This window comes from Talpa occidentalis, unplaced genomic scaffold, assembly GCF_014898055.3.
Source record: "Talpa occidentalis isolate TD23 unplaced genomic scaffold, MPIMG_talOcc4v2.1 talOcc4.11, whole genome shotgun sequence".
Lineage (NCBI taxonomy): Eukaryota > Metazoa > Chordata > Mammalia > Eulipotyphla > Talpidae > Talpa > Talpa occidentalis.
In genome coordinates, this window is record NW_023601104.1 from 69,785,690 (window position 1) to 69,808,857 (window position 23,168).

At 35.0% G+C, this 23,168-nt stretch overlaps 1 protein-coding gene across 4 annotated transcripts in view; it reads left to right on the top strand.

The window, feature by feature from the left end:
* The window catches only part of HIF1A (hypoxia inducible factor 1 subunit alpha), a 203,761-nt gene that overhangs the window by 162,952 nt on the left and 17,641 nt on the right, over positions 1-23,168 (top strand). For all 4 annotated transcript variants that reach the window (XM_054690902.1, XM_054690907.1, XM_037503472.2 and 1 more), the window contains 3 exons: positions 20,084-20,274; positions 20,712-20,857; positions 20,958-21,042. In XM_054690902.1, coding sequence (XP_054546877.1) covers positions 20,084-20,274; positions 20,712-20,857; positions 20,958-21,042 — 422 coding nt within the window. The remainder of the gene's footprint in view (positions 1-20,083; positions 20,275-20,711; positions 20,858-20,957; positions 21,043-23,168) is intronic.

Consider the following 23,168-nt stretch of genomic DNA (forward strand, 5'->3'; position numbering starts at 1 on the left):
TGGTTTAAATTTCTACAACACTTAAAAACTTGCTTCAAGTCTTTCAAATACTTTTAGATTTTTGTCTCCTCCCTCTTTGTGCATCTTTTCTATATCCTTAAAAAATGAAGACTGACATGGAATTCAAAGCTTTGAACTTTTTTATTTTTATTTATTTATTTATTATTTTTTTTTTATAGAGGCATGTTTTATTTATTTGTTTGTTTGTTTGTTTTGTTTATACATGCACTGGGTACAGTCAGAAGCGCGGGAGGGTGAGAGAATTCACCAGAGCCAGAGCGGGGAGCAGAGCAGGCAGAAAGACCGAAGCACACTGCTGAGGGGAGCAGTGGGCGGCAGGAGAGGTCTGCGTGCCATGTGGGACCCTCCTCAGGTGGCCGGGGAGCAGCAGGGGATCGAACCGGCGCTGCAGAGGTCGCTGGCAGCTTTGCAACCCAGCGCTCAACCGCTGCGCCACCAGCGAGGCCCTTTAAACTTTTTTAAAAATTGTTTTTGTATAGAAGAACTGGAGTGTAGGCTGGAGGTATGGAGGGTGAGAGGATTCACCAGGGACAGAGTGGGGAGCCGAACAGGTGGATTTACTGAAATACACTGCTAAGGGGAGCAGTGGCAAGACAGGAGAGGTCTGCTGCTCCATATGTGGGTTTGTTAGCTCTCTGGCCTGGGATCTAACTCAGGCCATACCTGTTATAGCAGTGATACTTAACCCTTAGGCCACCAGGGAGGCCCTGAATTCAAGCTTTAAAAAAAGAGGTTCTTTTTAGTTAAAACAATACTTCCCTTGGTAATGCTGACATATCTAATGTCATTTAGATCAGTGCTCTTTGTGAGCATTGATCTACTGGCTAACCACCTTTTGCAATTTCCTACCCCTTTATTTCCTCCCCAAATAGGCCACACAGTATATTTAACCTGGACTCTATATAGATTAGAGTCGTAAACATACAGTAGTCATACAGTTCATTTCAGCACAGTATGTGCAAGGCACTGTAGTCTTAGGACTGGCAGTAACATTTTTTTGTCTTAATCCTACAGTTTAGAGTAGACAGTTTTATAAATATTAATCTTTGCTAAGCCTGATGTGTTGATGAAATACTCTCAGTAAAACTCTACCTACATGGTAGAAAAACTGCCCTCTGCTTATGGATTTCTTGAGAGTTAATACCATTGGCTTCCAGCTTAAGGCAAGGCTTCAAGCCTGTATTGTTAGTCTGATTGTTGTGGCTCAGTTTATATGAAGTCTTTATTAGAGCACTCTTCCATATTTATGTGTTCACTGAACTATCATATTATTTTAGACTCATTAAAGTGTTCATTCCTGTGGTCCACTACAAAACATATTGTGCAGTTTGGACAACATCCAATCTTTCTACTTGTTAGCTTCCATTATCTTTGCAGGTCTAATGGTGTTTGGGCTCAAGGTTAAGATTTTGTGGTTACAATCTGTTGCTTTATGTTAAGAATGGTGTGTGTAGGAAGCTTGAGGGGAGTTAATCTCCTGACTGATTTTTTTTTTCCGAAGAATTTGTAATACTTTATGCTGTTTGGTGGTGAAATTAAAAACCTGTCATGCATGGACGTTAAAGATTTGTGTTAAGTTACTATCCTTGTTCATACAAGTGTTCCAAGTGTTCCATTTAAATACAATTTTTAAATTTTAGATGAATCTTAAAAACTACTCTTCTCATATCTAAGATTGTAACATAGGAACTAGGAAAAAAATCTAAATGTGTTGGTTAGTTTTCTTAAGAAATTTATTTTAATTCATAAGAATGTTCTTGTATTATTTTTTTAATGTTGGGTTTAATTGTCCTGTTGGTGGGTTTTAACAAGCCTTCTACTTGTATGTTTTATGTACGGTCATATTTTTAAAATTTTTTTGCTTAACTAGGGAGGTAGAGAAAAAAATTGAGGTAAGATAGTCTTCTTGTTGCTCAGAACTTTTGGTAGAAGTATTATGAGAATTTTAAAATTAACTTTTGATCTTAAAATCTTGAAAATAATTGTATCCCTCTGTCTTTTGAAGCATCAAGAATTACCTATTTTGTGTATTTTCTACAAGAAAAAATAGTAAACCCCTATCCATTTGCTAGACAGGGCCCTTTTAGAAAAATGTATAACAATGTATTAAATGATTACCTGATGACTTCCCTATGGTTTTTGAAGTGAATGTGGTTATTCTTTGTGGTTTAGAAAAAAAGCATGTAACATGAAATTTCCCACCTTAGTCATTTCTAAGTCTAATAGTGTTAAGTATATTCACATTATTGTGTGACCACTATCCAGAAGATTTTGGTCTTGCAATACTGAAATTCTATTACCATTAAACAACTCCCAGTTTTCTTTTCCTCCTATTCCCCGGCAAACATCATTCTTTTATTTTTTTTTTCCTATGCAACTGAATTATAAATATTTCATACTTGTAGAATCATTATTTTTGTCTTTTTGTGACTGTCTTATTTCATTTATCATAATGTCCTCAAGATTATTCCACATCGTAACATGTATGAGAGGTTCCTTTTTAAGGCTGAATAATAGTCACCATATACCCCACATTTTGTTTATTCATTCATTTTTTTTATGGACACTTAGGTTGTTTTCATCTGTTGGGTATCATGAATATGGGTGTGCAGACATCTCTTTGAACTCATTTTGAGTTCTTTTTAACCTATACCCAAGAATGCTGGGACATAGGATAGCTCCATTTTTAGTTTTTTTTAGGAGCCACCATGCAGTTTTTCATAATAGCGTCACTATTTCATACTTCCACCAACAATCCACATGGGTTTCTACTTCTCCACAACCTCTTCAACACAGTTATTTTCTGCTTTTCTGATAGTAGTCAATAAGTGTGCTGAAATGTTGTGTTTTTAAGAATTTGTAAATAATTAAGCAACTTAAAGTGAGTGATAAAAAACTGTTGCCAGTGACATCCTTATAAAAAATGAAGTTAAGCACTTCTAAAACGAATTAAATTTTAAATAATTAGTATTAGTGACTTAAAAGTTTGTATGCCTGTACAATTTCAGAAAAAGATGACTTATTTTTAAGAAAACTAACCCCATGATGTTATCTTTGTAGTTGTTCTGGTGATCTCAGCTGTCACTTATTAATCTTCATTAAAATTTTGATTGGTTATATTAAACATAAAGATTATTTCAAAGTATGATTGTCAAAATGTAAATGGAGCAAAAATCTAGTTGTAGAACTAGTCTTATAGTAGTTCTTCACCCAGTTATTTTAGAAGTCACAATATATTTAGACACTAAAAGTGTCTACTAATTAACAATGACTGTTCTTCTGTGGTTTTCCTAATATTTTGTGAGGATTTGTTTTTCCAGCGGAAAATATACTACAGAAAGAAAAAAAAAATGCCAGGAGGTATAAAGGCCGAACATTTTACATTTTTATAGGTTGTGCTGTATTTCTTTTCATACAGATTTCCTTATAAATTTAGATGCTGAATAAACTTCTCTAAATGACTCCTACCCTTTTTTCCATTATAAATTTGGATACATGTTTCAATAAGCAAAATCACAAACGCACCAAATTTGAAACTTGTGCTATAAAAGAGAATGATGGGACACAGTGAGCTCTTAAGATTTGAGTAAACAATGAAAGAATAATTGAGAAGAGACAACAGAAAAAGATTTGAAGATTTTTTTGGAAGCTTTTTTGGAAGTCATTATGGTCTCCTTTCTATGTTCCAATTTTCATAGGAAATTTTCTTAAGCTTGGGAATCCTCTGTGTTACTTTAAAACTTTCTTGACTCTTGAAATTTAGTTTTTTATCATTAAAATATTTATAGTATCCTAGAATCAGGATAAAAAACATATTTTGTTAACAAATACAGCTATGTGACATGTACTAGGTCTTAAAAGTAACTTGATGTGTTCCTTTAACATATGTAAAAAGGGCCTCCCTGGTGGCACAGGGGTTAAAGTCTCAGCTCTATCAAGCTATCACCAGCCACTGTGGCTTGAGTTTGATCCCCTGCCAGGGAGCTGACCCACATGGCACAGCAGATCTTTCCTGTCTGGCCCGCTGCTTTCCCTCAGCAGTGTATTTCAGTAGATCTGCCTGTTCTCCCCATCTGTCTCTGATGAATCCTCTCACCCCCTGCACCTCTGGCCTATACCCAGTTCTTGTACACATAAATAAATAAAATATATCTTTAAAAAAATGTAAAAAGCCAGTGTCTGCCAATTCTATACATTCAGAATATTGACTTTAAAAAATTATTGAAAAAGCATATGAGTATGGTTATGGAAAATAAGCTAGGTAAATATGTAGGAATATTTTTGTTTCATCTTTAGCATATATATGTACTATATATATAAAATATATGGGGGAGAGAGAGAGAGAGAGAGAGAGAGAGAGAGAGAGAGAGAGAGAGAGAGAGAAAGCGCTCATGCACACGTACACCAGCATGCACATAGTTTTGCAGTACTGCCAGCAATTCCACTATTCTGTCATTGGATAAAAGACTTAACCTCTGTGTGCTTCAGTATTCGGTGTTGTGAGGATTTTACTGTATGTGTGTATCACTTAGAACAGTATGTGACATAATAAATATAAGTGATAACTATTATTGTGTGAAGGTACCTGGTGCTGGTGCTGTAATAATGACTAAGATAGAGCCTTCAAAAAGTTCATAGTCTAGACTATGGGGCAGTTAATCTAAATACAACCATAGTTTATTTTATTGTAGAGTGTTTACAGTCTTAAGGAAGGTGTCTAGTAGTTAAAAATCTATTATAGTAGAACAAGAATGTTTCACGATATCAGAGAATTTAAATATACTTCAGATTTAACCTTTACGTTTCGTATGACTGACTGCAGTCCAGCCCTTCTCAGAGAATGTGATTTACACATTTGTGAATACATAAGCACCGGCATTCCTAATGTCTATAAAAAAATAGGTTAGTGTTTAAGATTCTTATTGATAGACATTTTAAATTATGCAAATAATACATAAATCTGTTCTTGTGAAAGTTGTCAAACTACAGAGAAGTATATATGGAGTAAAAACTCAAAATTCCCTTCACCAACCTGCTTAGGTAATCATCCTTCATAGTGTTTGTGTTTTTCATGGACCCTTTTCTCTGCATTTACACAATTTATGTACATATGTGTCCTGCATAGCTCTGAGTGTTTTATACATTCAGTCCTTTTCCTTTAGCATTATAACTTGGTTATCTTTTTCCTTGCCCGAAACCAGAACTACTTCATTTTCTTTGACTCATAGTATTTCTTAGCATGGATATTTAATCATCCTGATTAAATATTATGCATTTTTGGGAATATCTTTTTGAAGAAATGACTGTGCTTTTAAGTAGTAAAAATGAGTATCATTTACTATCTAATACGAAAGTATGACTTCTCCGATTTTGAATTTTTAAGATGTATACTTTATTTAATGTTGAAGTTATAATTTGAAGCAGAATTGGTGATCATTAGCTGGAAATCCAATTCGTTGTTGACAAAGATTGTAAATTACAGTTGGTGCAGCTGGTCCAAGATGGAAATAATTTTTAAAATTCCTTAAGACTATTAAAGTCTGTGAGATGTATAACATAACATGAACTGTTTCAAATGCTGTGAAGACACCTGATTACTGCTTGAAAATGGGAGTTTGGGGATAAGGAAGTGTTCTGTTTGTTCTCCTTTAATTGTGATTATGTTATCTCCATGCAAAGTCCATGAGCCATACCCCAACTCCAGGATCCTTGGCGCTTACTTCAGAGCCTTTGTATTAGATTCGTTCAGTGTTTCTCATAACCTTTGTGTCATGTTACCCCACCTGACCTACTTACTTCTTTTAGTCATCAAGCTCCTACGTCTGAGTGTTTTCTTGCGTCATCTTTATTTTTCTTAATATTGTATTTACTGTTATTTTCTCCTATAATTCAGTATCTTTCTCTCAGATATTTTGATTGATAGAGGAAAGTTATAGAATCTCCTGTGACTGTTCTTAGTATGTTACATTACTTTGTAACGTCCCACAACATTTACTTCAGCCTTACTAAGAGCCGTAAATATGAGTAAACCTGCCACCACACCTCTTGCACACTCCTTATGGACTTTAGCATCACCCTTTTCCCATTGGTACCACAATAGGCTTCAGTAAAATATTCCAAGCACCTATAGCAATCATGGAGTTGGCCAAAAAATGAAACCTATCCATCCCAACCATACAATGATAATACAAATAATAATTTTAGAAGAACTCTTTTTAACATTGTTTTAACATTCTTTTTAACATTTAACATTCTGTTCTAATGAAACCTGCTCTAAAGTTGGGGCTTGATAATTCTCATTGCTTTATGGTATTTATGTAAGAGTTCTCTGGGTATATTCAAAATCATTTGATGTGGCTAAGCTTTCTATAAGCAAACTTTGTAAAATGCTTTTTGAGATTTTGAAATTTTATTTATGGGAAAAAGTTGAGAAAGGCACAAAGCAACACAGTCACCTATTTCACTACCTAGAAACCACTGTCAGCATTTTGGTGCAGTTATTCTGTCTTGCTCTTTGTGTAGAGATGATAGAGATGTGTGTGTTTTAGCAAATGTAGGATTAGAGTGTACTTTCAACCTTTTAAGATTTTTTATCTTTTTTTCTGTATAAAAGTGGAATTCTTAGAATTTTATAGGATTATTGTGAGGATAAAATGAGAAGACAATTGTGTGGGGTATATGGCTCTTAATTTTCTCTGCGTATTGGGCATAGACTATTTTACCATTATTACGTAGTTAAAACCTGCCTTCAATAAAGATAAGCACATTTATTAGAAATTCTGAGACTATATTTTTCCTGAGATTTTTGTGATTCAATAAGGAATCAGTAATTTATTACTTGCATGGGTTGTAAGGATTAACTAAAAGTCTTTACCCCTCAGTATGTACTTAACATTTAGTAGATCGTAACATTAAGTAATATTATTGAGATCATTAAAATATTTTATAACAATTTTAAAGGCTGAATATGGTAGTGTATATAAATGTTCCATCATTCTGCTATTTAGGATACTTAGGTTGAATCTGCTATTTCCCTACTAATCACACTATTAATCCCACTGTTGTAGTTAATAGCTTTTTATCTATATTACTGATTATTTTGTAATACAACTTGAAAAATTGAATTACCACAAATTTTAAAGCTTTCAAAAACATCAGCCTCCATGCCTTTAGAGTTTGAACTGGTTTATACTTGATGACAACATTTGAGAATGCTATTTTCTTGTACTTTATCATCATTAAAGTTTGTTTTTAATTCAAAACAATAGCAATGACATCCTCAAAGTGTAATCCCTGCCTTTCTCTTAATTATTACTTTGTTCATATGCTGACATGCTATCTTAATAGTTTGAGAGATCATGACTAGCATTGTGCATTCAGGAAATTTGTGATTTTGAAAAAAAGGTAATTCTTTCCCAAAAATGAAGTGAGGAAGGAAGGGAACACCCTCTTTTTTCCTAATACTCATATATCCCTTCCCTGAGTGAACACCGTTTTGACCTTGGACATTTATTTTTAGCCATGTCAGTGGTATTCCTTGACTACATGATAACTACCTGATTCAAATGCCTCATTGTAGATTATTTGATTATCTTGTTATACATTATCATCTCCTCACATATCCGGGACTTTGATCAATGCTGGTATTGTAATGGGCTATGGTTTTTGTTGCAAATCACCTGAATTTATATTTTATGACATTTTTTGCAAAGTTTTCTACATAGTTCTTCAGCTATTCTCATGCCTTTTGGGAAGTTTCCAATCTCTTTTGTGGATTATAGCTTTCATTCAGTTTGCTTAAGAAAGAAGTTGTAATAACTAATGAGTAAGAGCTTAGGCTCTAGAGGCTGGCTGCTCATTTTGCCACTTACTAGCTGTTCGATCTTGCACAAGTTGTTTTACCTCTCTAGGTCTCTCTTCATCTGTATATTAGGTTGATGAAAATAATTGCCTTACAGGATTGTTGTGAGATAATAACCCATGTGAACACTCAGTTCTTGACACAAAGTAAGGGCTTAATAAAGACTGTCATTGTATTCATGTTATAATATTTATTAAGCTGTTTTAAGAAGACTTGCACTCAGTTGATGTCTCTTGATATTTCTAGAATCACTCTCTCCTTTTTTGGGAACAATCTAACTTTGGTTTTTCCCTCCATGAATGTCTGATGTTTTCAAGTTAAATAAAGATGGGTGTTTTTTTTTTTTTTTTGTATAAGCATATTATAAAATAATCATTTTCCATAGTGATAATAAAGGAAGAAAAATATTCCCAAGAGTATTCATTTGGCTGTTAAAGGATTGAAAACTAAGAAAATCTACTTTTCTAAGGGCTTTTGGTATCAAGAATTCACTAAATGTCTCTTAACCCTGTTTGCCTAGGAAAGTTGAAAATTGCCTGTCTTTGCAGTTGAAACCTTCACTTCACTGTAAATAGAAGAAAGGGTATTTTCTTGGGTAATATGTAAGGTTGTTTATTTTAGTGGTTCAAAAAAATTTTTCAATTGCACATCACTGCTTTAGCATCTACTAACTATGGCCTGTAACAGATTATTGTATATTCCTTTATTTAACAGGTATTTGTGCATCTAATTTATTAAGCAGAACTTTGAATTACTGATAACTCAGGCCACAATTGAATATTCAGTTTTTGTTTTTAATTGATTCATCCATAACTTTTTTTTTAGATTTATTTATTTATGCATGCAAGAACTGGGGTACAGGCCAGAGTACAGGGGGTGAGAGGATTCACCAGAGACAGAGTGGGGAGCAGAACAGGAAGACTGACTGAAATACACTGTTGAGGGAAGCTGCCACTCTTCGCTGTCTCTGTTGTGCTCTCTGCTCTGTCTTTGGTGAATCCTTTCATCCCCCACTCCTCTGGCCTATACCCCAGTTCTTCTATGAATATGTAAATAAATAAATCTTTTTTTAAAAAGATTGTAACTTCAAGTGAAATGATACATAAATTAATATAGATAGGAGGTAAGTTCCTACAGCATTTTTCTGGTCAAAAAAAAAAAAAATCACTGAACTTCTAAATAAAGACCTAAATCAGGTGTAATGTTAAACAATAAGTTTTATTCATTCAATCATTCATTTTCACACTTGCTTATTCTGTTTCAGAATCATGGGTAGTCAGATTTTACCCCACGCATCTCAGAGTACAAAGTAGAAATCAATACTGGACAGCCCATCCATCACATTGTGCACTTGGCTCCAAACTGCTTCAGATTGGAATAGTTGAGATAGCCAGTTAACCTAATCTTCACACATCTTTGGGAAATGGGAGGAAACCAAGTACCTGGAGAAAACCCACAGAGACATGGGGCAAACATGAAACTCCACAATGATGGTGGCCCAGCTGGGAGTCAATATTTTTCTCTTCTTATTATAATGAAACAACACTGAACACAACATTATTTGAGGACCTGCTATATGCCGCATTTTAAAAGCATTGCTCTGGATGTTCACTTGTCTATGTGTGGGCCTCTGTGTGCATGCAATTGAAGTTTGTCTTTTCTCAAAAAAAAAAAAAAGTAACTCCGATCCTTTATTATTTTTTTTAAATATTTATTTATTCATGCATATAAGAACCAGGCTACAGGCCAGATGTGCGGGAGGGTAAGAGGATTCACCAGAGACAGAGTGGGGAACAGAACAGGCAGACTGAAATACGCTGCTGAGGGGAGCAGCGGGTGAGACAGGAGAGGTCTGCCATGCCATATGGGATTCTCGCTGGCTGGCCTGCATTGAACCCGGATTGAATCCGCGCAGCAGAGACTGCGGACAGCTACACAGCGCTGTGCTCAACCATCTATGCCACCGGGGGAGGCCCTGATCCTTTTATTGGTCGTTCGGTACCAACTTGTTTCTAAACAAATGCAGCCACAAGTACAGAAAACTTGTAGCAAGAATATAAACCTATACAGAGATCATTCAGATGATCCAGAATATGCTTTTTATTTTTTTTACATTTTCACCAGAATAAGAGCACAATTTTTAATTTCTCAGTTTACCTGCAACACTGCTTGAACTACTGAACAAAACCCTGCAGTGTTGTAACTCCCAATTTCAATATCAAATCTGCCTTACATAAGACATTCCTTTCAGTATCTACAGGTAGCTGTTATGACCTTTCCTTCTGTTCTGATTTAAACCATCCCCAAATTTCTTTAATTTTTTAATTTAAAGAGTGTAGAGCTCATAGGCATGAACTGTATAATTAAGTAGGGGGAAGGGCTTCAATTTTAGTTGCACCTGACACCTGGCAGTTATTAATAGTGTTACTTATCCCTTTTTAATAGATAATAAAAAAGAATTAGAGAGCTATTTGGGGGATTTTTTTTTTTTTTTTTTTGGTAGCATTGTCTAGAAAGGATTTGTGTAGGTAGAAAACCAGATACTTGTTTCAAGAGAACTTCAGCATTGTTATGGTTTACAGAATCTTCATCACGGTCAGGATTTAGAACTAAATCAGAAAAGTCTTAAGGATTTGATTTCTGTGCATATACATTTATTCTGATACATGTGATTTTTTTTTCCTATTAGAGAATTACTTGATAATATAGTTTACATATCTCCAATTAAAGGTACATTCTTCTGAACATACACTTTTATAGAGTTTAGTGTTACCTTCAGTTCCAGTCTCAGTTCTAATCCTATTTGATCAGATATAACATATGTGTTACTATGTGTGATATAACATAGCATATAATAAGGCAACAGAAAACATTTTCAAATTGAGGATGAGGGGATGCAAATGGAGAAAAGTGATAGAATAGGTAATGTGATATGGGGGAAGCCAGTAACACATAGTTGTTGCTCACGGACAGTGACTGAACCTGTTGATGTTTATGGCACTCATAAAGAAATTAAAAGATGAAAAAATTGTTTAAAGACTTGAAAAAAATTCTGTAGTAATCACATCTTTGAAGTCTAATTATACTTTTATATTTTTGAAGCAAAGTTACTATGTTTTATTAAGAACTCTTTTATTTCTGGTTTACCATGAGTTTTACTTCTCACTTCTTATTCCAACCTTCTTTTGAATAAAACCCAGTATTAACAAATCAACGTACTTAGATTCTCCTTCTTTCTGTGGATAGTTTATCTGCTAGTGAAGGACAGGCCTAGCCCAACACATTTGTCCCATCAACTGTCCCACTCCTTTTTAAAATTTTATTTCTAGTTTAGGCATATGGTAGCAGGCTGGCATAGTCATAGGATATAGAATGACTGAGGATATTGTCATTGTGTATGTTGGTGCAACTAAAGGTAAACTTTTTTTATTTTTCAAAATAACCTGCTAAACCAGTTGGGGTCTAGGTATATATGTCTGGAGGGAAGTAAGTTCCATTGGTGATAATGGTGTACATGGGTCAACCATTGACTAGTCAGTTTAGTTTTAGTCCATGTACTTTATAGTTACTGAGTTCTAAGTATGTGGCAGTATTAATGTCTTAGAGGTTGAATGTTTTCCTGTATTTGTGAAGCATTTGGGTAGATTTTTTAAGAGAAAGTATTTATTAAACTACTTTTGGGTATTGATGAGCAGTCTTTTACTTAGAGCAGAGGGGCTCAAAGTGTTCTCCAGACCGGCATCATGCTGATGTGTTAGAAATGGTTATTCTCAGGCTATATCCAACTCTCTGGATTCAGAAGCTGTGGCAATAAGACCCATAATAACCTGAACCCTTCTAGATAATTGTGATTCAATCCAAGGTTGAGCAGCCTTTACCTTAAAAGCTTCACATGTACATTTTTCTTTCGTTTATCCAATACTTTATATAGTAAGTGGGGTGGGGGGGTGTTAAAGATTTTTTGAGAGACTCTGTACCGTTTCTGGACCAGCAGAGATATTAAGTATTGTAGAGGAAAATAAATATAGCAAAATAACCAGAGTGGTCTGATATAGGAGAGAAGAGCCATTTTGGAAGACAAAACAATGCTAGAGTTGAATCTTGAACATTTCCCACGTAGTTTTTCAAACCATGCATTGAAAAGGGTGGCCTAGGTGTAGAGCAAGTGAGGTGACTAAGCCAGAAAGAAGTGAAATATTTTGCTTTTGAGTAACTGCAGCATGACCAAAGAATGTAAAAAATAATGAGGATAAAGAAATGGACGGGCAACTAAGGAAGAATTCCCCTTTAAAAATAGGCTCTGTCCTGTGTACTTTTGATGGGATTTTAAGCAGGACATAATATCAGAATTATTTTTAAGAATGATAATTATGTTAACTTAAAGGGAGAATTAAAGTGGCAATGAAAATTAGTTTAGTCTGTGGTTCCCAAATCTTACTATCTAGATCATGTACATCTTGGGATTTTAAAGATCCAGATTTTTGGCCTTGCTTCAGATCTACTGAATTAGAATTTATAAAGATGGAGCCCAGAAATTGGGACTGTTGCTAAGTGATTATGAGCATTTGGAGCATTTGAAATTATAGCATTAGGGAACTATTTCAGTAAGCTAAGTGGGATGCTTTCTCAGACCTGTGAGGTCTGTTCTGCTTATCTCTATATTCCTAGCACAATGCATGGCTTGATAGACGCTCAATAAATAATGAATGTTTTTTGATTGAAGGAAGTTACTCTGAGGATAGTATCTTATCTAGTATTTTGGATCTTTATAAAGTTATGATATTTAAATGATTTAATACATGAACACACTTTGCTCACAGGGCACATTGTATGATTATATTCACATTTGGCTTATATAGAGTCTTAGCTACATCTCTTGAAGTGGGTATGCAGATTGGTTTTACTTTTGGATCTATATGTTAAGCAAATAAAACACCAATAATATTAACTTAAAATATTCAGATAAAGCCTAGTGGGAATATATGGGTTAAATTGAATTACTGTTCTCATTTCCTCTCTTAGTGGTTGGACAGTGGAGCAGAGTAGATGCCTTTCAGTTAGAATTTTTAATTTACAAGCCAGCTCCAGGAAAGAGTCTCCCTATGGGATTCTGAATAGGGTAGGGGCAAGCCTTAAATTCTTAAGCCAACTTTTTCAACTCTCCTTTATGTGTTTGAATATAAAGTAGACAAATTTTGAGCTCTATAATAATGGCCTGAGCTCATGAATACTTATCTTGGTAATTAGAATGAGATCCCGAGAGGCAGCATAGTCATTGTTTATATCATGGGTTCTAGAGTCAGATTGCTTGAGCTTGAATGCATGCTCTACCATTTGTTAATTGTGTTATCTTGGGCAAGCTATTTAACCAGGTTATTTATAGAGTAACATGGTGCTGATAATAAAGATTAAAAAAGTTAATAGAACAGAAATGTTTATAATACACTGTGTATTTAGTAAATACCATGTATAGATGTTTGAATTTAAAGTTGCAGACAAATTTCATTGGCATTTTCCTCTGACCTGTGATTTTAAGAGGTATAGGGCAGTTGGTACAGTGAAATACAATTTTCACATGTCAGATTGGCAAAAATAAAAAAAAAATCTTAAAAATTCATGTTGCTATATAATCCATGCTACTATATACTAAAAATCCATACCATATGATAATCCATACCGCTATAGATGGGGTTCATGAGGAATTATCTATACATATTCATTGATGGGTGAAGACAAAAATGGGCACACACGTCAATGGAGAGAAAAATTTAAATGCTACATCTTTTAGATCATGGAATTTCACTTCAGAACATACACCTTATAGAGATAGTATCATAGAATTGTAAAAAAAAACCCCAAAAATTTCAAGACAAAATTTAAATTGCCAAATAGTACTTGAGAGAGTTTTAAAAATTTATACAATAATTTTATTATAAAGAAGTCCAATTGTTAACTTTTGAATGGTTATGATCTAATTTTAGTTATTTTTTTTTTTAAGATTTTTTTTTTTTTAATATATATAAGAGCTGGGGTACAGACCAGATGCGCGGGAGGGTAAGAGGATTCACCAGAGACAGAGTGGGGAACAGAACAGGCAGACTGATGAAATACACTGCTGAGGGGAGCAGCGGGCGAGACAGGAGAGGTCTGCCCCACCATGTGGGATTCTCGCCAGCCAGGATCGAACCCGTACTGCAGTCTGCGGACAGCTTCACAGTATGGCGCTCAACTGCCTGCGCCACCAGGGAGGCCCTAATTTTAGTTAAGTCACATATTTACAATCAAGATTGCTAACAGGCTTTTCTTGTGCAATTAGTAAACAACAAATAGATGACTTAAAATATCTGTATTTTGTGTTCTAGTTAATCTAAAGGATAATAAGCATTTTGTGTAAAACAACTATTCATGATTTTTGTACACAAAAAGCATATGATGAACAACTCTAAATTATTTTCCTAAATATATTTCCTGCACAAAATAATTTCAAGATACAGTTGTTAGCTTCTTGTCCAATGGTTTGTTAAATAATCATAAAATAATGTGAAAACTACAATATCAGAAATTGAGCTATTTTGCTACTTTACTTAAACATTAGTTTTAGAACAGTCATGGAAATGGTTAAGTAAACTATCCAAAAGACAGAATTTTGACCATATTCTTAGCTGACTTCCAGTTTGACTACAGACTCTGAAATACCATCTTTTGTAGACATTTCAATACCAGAACATCACTTGATCTGTATTTAATAAAAACAACATAACTGGAATTGATCAATTAAAGTGACCTTATTTGCACACTGAAAACCTGTCTGTTTCCTTCTGGTCTACAAAACTTTTTATTATGTATTCTAAGAAGAACAAAAAACAATGCAGGATTCATCTCTGTGGGCCTGTGGTCTAATGAAAATAATTCTTGGTTAGTACTATAATTCAGTGGGGCTATGATCTGATAAAAATAGCTTCCCCATGAGTAGATAGGCTAGACAGTCAGATGATAAAACATTTAAGAACTTTGGAACCTTTGGCTTTAAATTTAAGAAATGTTTAAGAACTCCATAATCACATGTAAAGAATATCATTAAACAACTTCATTAAATCTCTATTACAGTTCTCCTTTATGACTAGGTTAAAGTGATAAAGGACATTACTTCTATAATTTTGATTTGTCAGCTTTTGAATTATATTACTTATTTCATTAAGGCTTATTTTTCCCCCCAAATTCTACCTTAGGCTCAAATTCTTATTCTCTCACTCTTTACTCCTTTAAATGTTATTATCCAAGCTCAAATTTCTTGTTAATTTGTCTTATAAATTTGGTTGTAAACTTTGAATAATCATTTTCTTCAAAGTCTGAACAAGGTTTCTAAAGATATGGAGCTATTCTTAACTTGATTAGATACCCTTAAAAGAATACAGCAGGTAGTAAGGATTTGAATTTTTTACCAAATGTTTCATTTGGATAGTCATTTGTTAGTAGCTTAGATTTGGTTGCATAATTAAGAGAAAGAAGGATGGAAGAGTTGCTGATACAGTTCTGAATACCGAGACTAATTGTAGCTTTTTAACTAATATTCAGGTTTATCATGAAATCATTGCTCATTCTTTTTTGGTGATTTTACTTGAATCAGATAGGGATCTGTGTCCCACGGCTTCCTGCTAGCCAATTCAAAAGGGGTACATGTGAGAAGAAACAGTATTTGACATTTTAGGGCCTGTGGGGACACACTGGATCTCTCATACCATTTCCAGAAAATCTAATGTATGTATAGTACAGATTTTTTTTCAGACTTAATATCATGCATCTTTTATACATTCAAATTTAAGACATTTGAAGTCAATAAGGCAGTTCTGATGCGCATCGAAAATAAAGTTACAGACTATTGACATTGTTGCATTTCATGGTAGCCTAAGGGCCTAATTTACTTATATGCTTTTTAGAAAATTGTACAGATAAGTAGTAAACATGGTCAATAAGTTCTTGGAAACTGTGCCTTTAAACGAAATGACCATAATGAAATCACATTGTAGAGTAACACAGTTTCTTTCAATATTGGCTGGATTGTTTTTTTTTTTTTCTCATCAGTGTTACAATAAAACATTATTTAAGGTTCTGCTGTATAGCACTAAGGAAGTCCTGATTCATGTAAATTAGTAGTTACAAGTGGTAATAGCAGTAGATAAGGAGCTTGGGAGTAGAGAGCTGCTGCTTCAAGCTAGATCCTGATGTTCTACTTCGGCAGCAGTGTTCATTCCATCTGCTTACATAATTTACAGGGAAAGGATAAATGCAAAAGTGAAGATCTTAATAAAGCATGGCTGGCCTGAAGATACTTGGTTTCATGTGGACAAACTCTCCTCAACTCATGTGTATCTTCAGTAGCATAAAGAAGAGAAGATAGACATTCCAAAGGAAGTGCTGATGGACTGTGACCACTTTTTAGTATTCATGGTTGCAAAGGGAACAACTGTCACTGTGGTCTGTGTGTCCCTGGCCAACCTGAAGAAAACAGCTGACATGGATGTGGGACAGATAGGCTTTCACAGGTAGAGGGATGTGAAAACTGTGACTGTGAAGAAGAAAGTGAGTCACATCCTGAACTAGATCGAAAAAACCAAAACAGAGTAGTTCCCAGATCTAACAGCAGAGGAAGAAAGTTGGGATTGTAAAGAGAGGAAAGAGGGGCCTCCCCTGGTGGCGCAGCGGTTGAGCGCTGGGCTGAGAGGCTGCCCACAGCCTCTGCAGTGCCGGAGGGTCCCACAAAAAAAAAAAAAAAAAAAAGAGAGGAAAGAAAAAAGCCTAAATTCAGGAAATGAAAAGGAAGAGATGAAGAAGAAGGAAATAGATAAATTTAGGATCTATTCATCTCTAATCAAAGTTGAGACTATTACTTCAATCCAGGATGTCAGTGATTTGGATGAGCTTATGTGAGTGAGAAAAGGACCTTTTAAAGATGTGAATTTAGGGACAGTTGCAGATATTTTGATTTCATCTCTCTTCTGAATTATAAAAAACAACCAATCAAAAATTCTACCTTCCTTCTACTCTAATATTAATCAGTTTTGGAGTTAAAATTGTTCCCCTTTTTTTGCTGACAGAAAAAGATCAAATTGTGTGTGTGTGTGTGTAAAATGTAGTTGGACGTGAAGACAGGCTATAATTTTAGGAAAGTGAAAATATTTTCACCAGAACATGTTTTGATACCTCTTAGAAGTTGTGACTGCCCTTGTTCATGGAATAGACTTTAAAACAAACCAACTCTCTTAAAAGTATTTCTATTACTGTGGTCTGAAAAGTAGATGGCTTAAAAAGCTTTTCATATCCTTTTTTTTAAAGTAGTTATAAGTAGTAATAGCTTTTAATAGTTCTTTTTAAGCAGCTTAAATTGATTCAGGTGTCTGATTTGAAATTTTTGTATTGAACTTTGGCTATTAACAATTGTTAACATTTCTCATTTAAGCATAAAAGTCAGATAAGCACAGAAACTTAAGTGCTAAAAATATGATGGTGGCCTAGGGGTTAAGTCTCAGTGCTATCCCCACTATGTCCTGTGTTCGATCCCCAGCCAGCTAGCTAATCCAAATACGCCACAGCAGACCTCTCCTGTCTCACCGGCTGCGCCTCTTAAAAGTGTATTTTAATAAATCCACCTGTTCTGCTTCCCACTGTATCTCTTGTGAATCCTCTCACACACACACTGTGCCTTTAAACCTCTGGCCTACACCCCAATTCTTCTGTGTAAGTAAGTAAATAAATGAATAAATAAATAAATGTCACAAATCACAAGATGCCTATTTAATATTTACTTGTTATTATTATACACTATACCAAGCACCCACTTTGAGAACAGTGCTTGTTTTTGGAGAATGTTGCTTCTGTAATTGAACTTTGAACTTTGCAAATTTTTTTTCAAAGATTTGTTTTTATTTATTTATGCATTTAAGAACTAGGGTGTAGGCCAGAGGTACCGGAGGTGAGCGGATTCACCTGAGACGGAGTAGGGAGCAGAACAGGTGGATTTACTGAAATACACTGCTGAGGGGAGCAGTGTTTGAGACAGGAGAGGTCTGCTGCCCATGTGGGTTAGCCACCTGGCCAGGATGGAACTCATGCCACAGTGGCTGGCAATAGCTTGATAGAGCTGAGATTTTAACCTCTGCACACCCTCAGGGAGGCCAGGAACTTTGCAACTTTTTGGATCATTTGAAGGGAGGAGATATTTGAAGCGGAGACAGTTTAAGTACTTCATAGGATGTAAGAAGGATTAAGTAAAATAATACTGGCAAAATTCTTAGCATGATGTGCCACAAATGGTATACAGCTATTTTCAACATTTAATAAGTAATTGACCTAATAGGTTGAATTGAGGGGCATAGGAGAGCAGCTGAGTATTTGAGGTAAAATCAGTATTTTCCATTCTGGAGGACAAGACATTGTGGAATAGCAACAACTGGAGTAAAAGAAATACCAAATTCAAATCCCTTCTGCTACATAATGACTGTTTTCACTCTGCTGAATCCACTGTAAAAGAGGGATAATATTTCCTCCACTGTAAAAGAGGAATAATATTTAACCTATTTATATGTTGTTATGAGAGAAATAGTCATTGATTACAAGGTAGTAGTTGGCACGTAGTAGGCTTTAATAAACAATAGCTATTAAAGAAGAAGCTAATGTTAGGACGAAGTTTAACCTTGTTTACCTTTAACTTGGTCAAGAAGAATTAGAGGGCCTCCCCGGTGGCGCAGCGATTGAGCACTGCGTTGTGAAGCTGCCCACAGCCTTTGCAGCGCTAGCTCCATCCCCTGCTGCCGGGCGAGGGTCCCACATGGCGCGCAGACCTCTCCTGCCACCCACTGCTCCCTTCAGCAGTGTACTTCCTCAGTCTGCCTGCTCTGCTCTTCCCTCTGGCTCTGGTGAATTCTCTAACCCTCCCGCGCTTCTGACTGTAGCCAGTGCTCGAATAAATAAATAAATAAATAAGCAAATCTTTGGGAAAAAAAAAAGAATTAGATGTTGCTAGACAGTTAAGCAAAGGACAATAGCTCTGCTTGGTATGGCTTATGAAGATCTGACTGACTTTATTCTTGGAAGAGTTCCCTAAAGTTATATCATTATATTGATATCTTTATTAATCTTTGCTAACCTGTTCTTTTAAGTTCTTAGTATTCTACCACATCCTTTTTGTTCCATAATCCTGCATTTATTTGCTACCTGTTCCTGTAATAGATAAGGGGGCAGCTAGGGAGTAAACTCAAAACAGTAGCTTGTTATACCTAATATAATTTCATATAGCTAATGGTCTGATATGGTAGAGAAGAGAGTGGAAAAATACTGGAGCCAAAAGAAACTAATCAGTTTGTTGCTCTTACTGTTGTGTTTTAACAACTGTTTTATTATGTATACTTCAGGTTCTCTAGACTTTATATTGAGACTATTTTTGAATTTCTGCGAAGGTGCAGCCTTAAATATACAGACTTCCTTAAGATTCTGGTTAAAACAAAACATCCTCCCAGGTGGTGCAGCGGTTGAGAGCTGGGCTGCGAAGTTGCCAGCAGCCTCTGTAGCGCCGATTCGATCCCCAGCTGCCGATCCCCGGCTTCTTGGGAGGGTCCCACATGGCTCGCAGACCTCTCCTGCAGCCCGCTGCTCCCCTCAGCAGTGTACTTCGGTCCTTCTGCCTGCTCTGCTCCCCGCTCTGGTGAATTTTCTCACCTTCCGTGTTGCTGGTTTTTTTTTTGTGTGTGTGTGTGTGGGACCCTGGCCGGTGGCCTGGCACTGCAGAGGCTGCGGGCAGCCTCACAGCCCAGCACTCAACCGCTGCGCCACCAGGGGAGGCCCTTCCCGCGCTTCTGACTGTACCCAGTGCTTGCATAAATAAATAAATAAATAAATCTTTAAAAAAAAAAAAAAATCCTCTTCAATTTGACATGCCAAGGAAGAAAAACCTACTTTGGACAGGTTTAAATTAAGCTTCATTTCAGACTTCTTGTGAGAATTCTTTATGTCTGTAGTAATCCAAAAATGTGTTTAGTTGACTTTTATAAAAACGCATTCACGTAGTAGACAGAATTCTATTTAAGTACATGTCATTTTCTAATCGTAAGCAGAAAAATGTGAAATTAGTTGTGTTCAAGCAGAGACAAACGAACTTATGTAAATGTTCTGTATCTTTTCTCTCCTTGTTCTTTTTTTGTTAAATAGGATAAGTTCTGAACGTCGAAAAGAAAAATCTAGAGATGCAGCCAGATCTCGTCGAAGTAAAGAGTCTGAAGTTTTTTATGAGCTTGCTCATCAGTTGCCCCTTCCTCATAATGTGAGCTCTCATCTTGATAAGGCTTCTGTTATGAGGCTTACCATCAGCTATTTGCGTGTGAGGAAACTTTTGGATGCTGGTGAGTTGTTTTACAAGGACAAATAGTCCCGCAAATTAGAATTGAAATAATTAAAAATTATTTTTAGAAGGTGCTCATATTTCTTTAATATGATATACCTGTTTTTAAAACTTAAAATTAAACCAGGACTTTTTTAAGATACTGGCTTTTTTCCCACCTGCCTGCCTACCTATCTTTTTCCTATGATCCTTTCTCTTTTCAATGGTTTTCCTTGGTGCATTACTTTAATGAGAAGCAGGGAGAAACAGCTGGTAAATCTAATTTTAGTTTTGTTCTCTGGCCTTGACTGTTTCGTATTTTAAAAAGAGTAACAAGAAAATACACAGAAAAAATAGATACCGTGTATATTTAAGTGGAGAAAAAATTGTAAAAACATCTAAATACTAGTGTTCTTTAAGTATAATTCTTTAATTATTTTGCTTCTCTTGTGTTTTAAGGTGATTTGGATATTGAAGATGAAATGAAGGCACAGATGAATTGCTTTTATTTGAAAGCCTTAGATGGTTTTGTTATGGTTCTCACAGATGATGGTGACATGATTTACATTTCTGATAATGTGAACAAATACATGGGATTAACTCAGGTGAAATACCCACATACCCACACACAAAACTTTTCTGTATGCTTTTGTGATTTTTACAATATAGATGATGTAGATCTAATTTTTTAAAATGTGTTTACAGTTTGAACTAACTGGACACAGTGTGTTTGATTTTACTCATCCATGTGACCATGAGGAAATGAGAGAAATGCTTACACACAGAAATGGTAAGAAGAAAAATCTTTTGTTTAATTTAATGAGACAGATGGTTTTACTTAACCAGATATGGTTAGGAATTTAAAAATTTTGCTCTTGTTCTAATCTAAGCAATAATACCATTCCACATTTAATAAAATGTCACTCAGTACTTTGTTAAATCTTTTCATATTCTTTTTTTTAGACATTTCATAAAGTATCTGAAATTTTTTAAAGCCTACTTCATCCATAAATAATTATGCAAATAAAAAATAGAGGAAATAAAATGGAAAAATAAAAAGCAGCATCAAGGAAATTATAAATAAAAATACAGCTTAAAGGCAAGGGGAAGTCATAATACAAATGGCAGGTAGTAGGATTTTAGTTATTAAAGTTGAGGTGCCAGTTTGAGGTCAAGCTTTCTTAAGACCCAAGAAAAAGAAAAGTGAATGTTCACCAGCATTTAAAGATCATCTGCTTATTTGACTTCTCAGGATTTTCATGATCATCTGAGACTATTACAAAGTATTAGATAACAAAGTGTTAACATCATGGATGCCCCAATATTAGTAATAATAAAAATGACCTGATAAGACCTCTTACTCTCCAAAATGAATTGTTAAACATGATCAGATACTCTAAGATTTTGGAAGATTACCTCTTTAATTATAAAAACTTAACACTTAAAGTCTTTTCACTCCTTTACCTTCTTAAACAGGGTATATTGCTCATAATCTGACCTTCCATTCATGACTAAAAGTTACTACATTGAAAGCTTGTCATCTTGCTCTGCACTTGTTCTTTGCAGGTATCCAATTTAAGTGTCTAAATGTGTATGCTTACTGTATTAAACAGCCTCAGGTCTAGAGTATTTTTGGTTTTCTTTTATGATTTTCTTTATCTCATTTATAGTAATAATTTACCTCTATTGAGTGATCACTCTGTGCCAGGACAGAGGTCTAGACCTGCATTTTATGTGCTTTATTTCCTTTATTTCTCACAACTCTGTGAAGTTACTATTTCTATTTTACTGAGGAAAGGGAGGCACAGAGTTATTGAGTAACTTGCCCAAGAATAGTTGGTTAGTAAATTGCGTAGTGTGGGTTAAGCCCAGGTAGAAGACTAGGGACAGAGTCCACAATTGTTAACTCTTTTCATGTTCTTCAACTCTTACTACACTTAACTGCCATTTTCACCTTGTCAGTAATAACCTTTTCCTGTCTTTTAATTTCAAACTGGTATTTTTACTGTGAAAAAGCAAATGCTTACTTTTTAATGTATATGAGCAAAGGTCTGAATTGTCAGTGAGTTTAATGTGAATTCTAATATCTAGACTTGGAGGTTTATATTGTCTGTTCAGTGCTTTCCCTGGGCTAAACTATAAATGAATGGATGACCATTAGGAAATCTTGATTTGTAACAATGATACAATGATAATGCATTATATACTAACTCACATACAGTCTACTTAATACAGCTTAAATGTGTGTTTTTAGCCAAATGATTTTTTAAGCACATGAACATTTTTGAAATCATTCCTAATGCAGTTAATGATTTTTTTGATGTTTCATTGGGAAACAAAAGTGCATATATTCACTTTGAGACAAAATGAGCTGCTGCACATTCAAAAAAGATAAACACATGCAATTTGCAGCAACATGGATGGCGCTGGAAGGGATCATGCTCAGCAAAATAAGCCAGAAAGAAAAATAAAAATGCTGGATGGTCTCACTCATAGCAGGAATCTAGAAAACTTAAATAAGGGACCAGGAAAATGAATAACTATAAGAAAGTGAAAATCAAAATCAACAAAAAACTATGAACCAGAGACCCTCTATATGGGGTGGGGGGCGGGGAGGGGAGGGATTGGGGTCAAAATAAGGGGGTTGCAATTGTATGGGGGATATAAAAATAAAATTTATTTAAAAAAAATGAGCTGCTGCAATACATTGCATTTTGATACAGTGAGAGCCATTATGTATTTACACAATATATGATCATTTCATTTAAATTCTATAAAAAATGACTTAATAAGTATGTTCAATTATTATTAACTATGATTTTATTTTTTGGGACATAAAATTAAGTACTTTAAAAAATTTTTTTCATTAGGAAAATGTCAATACCCTTGGTTTTTAAATTTATTTTCATGTCTCAA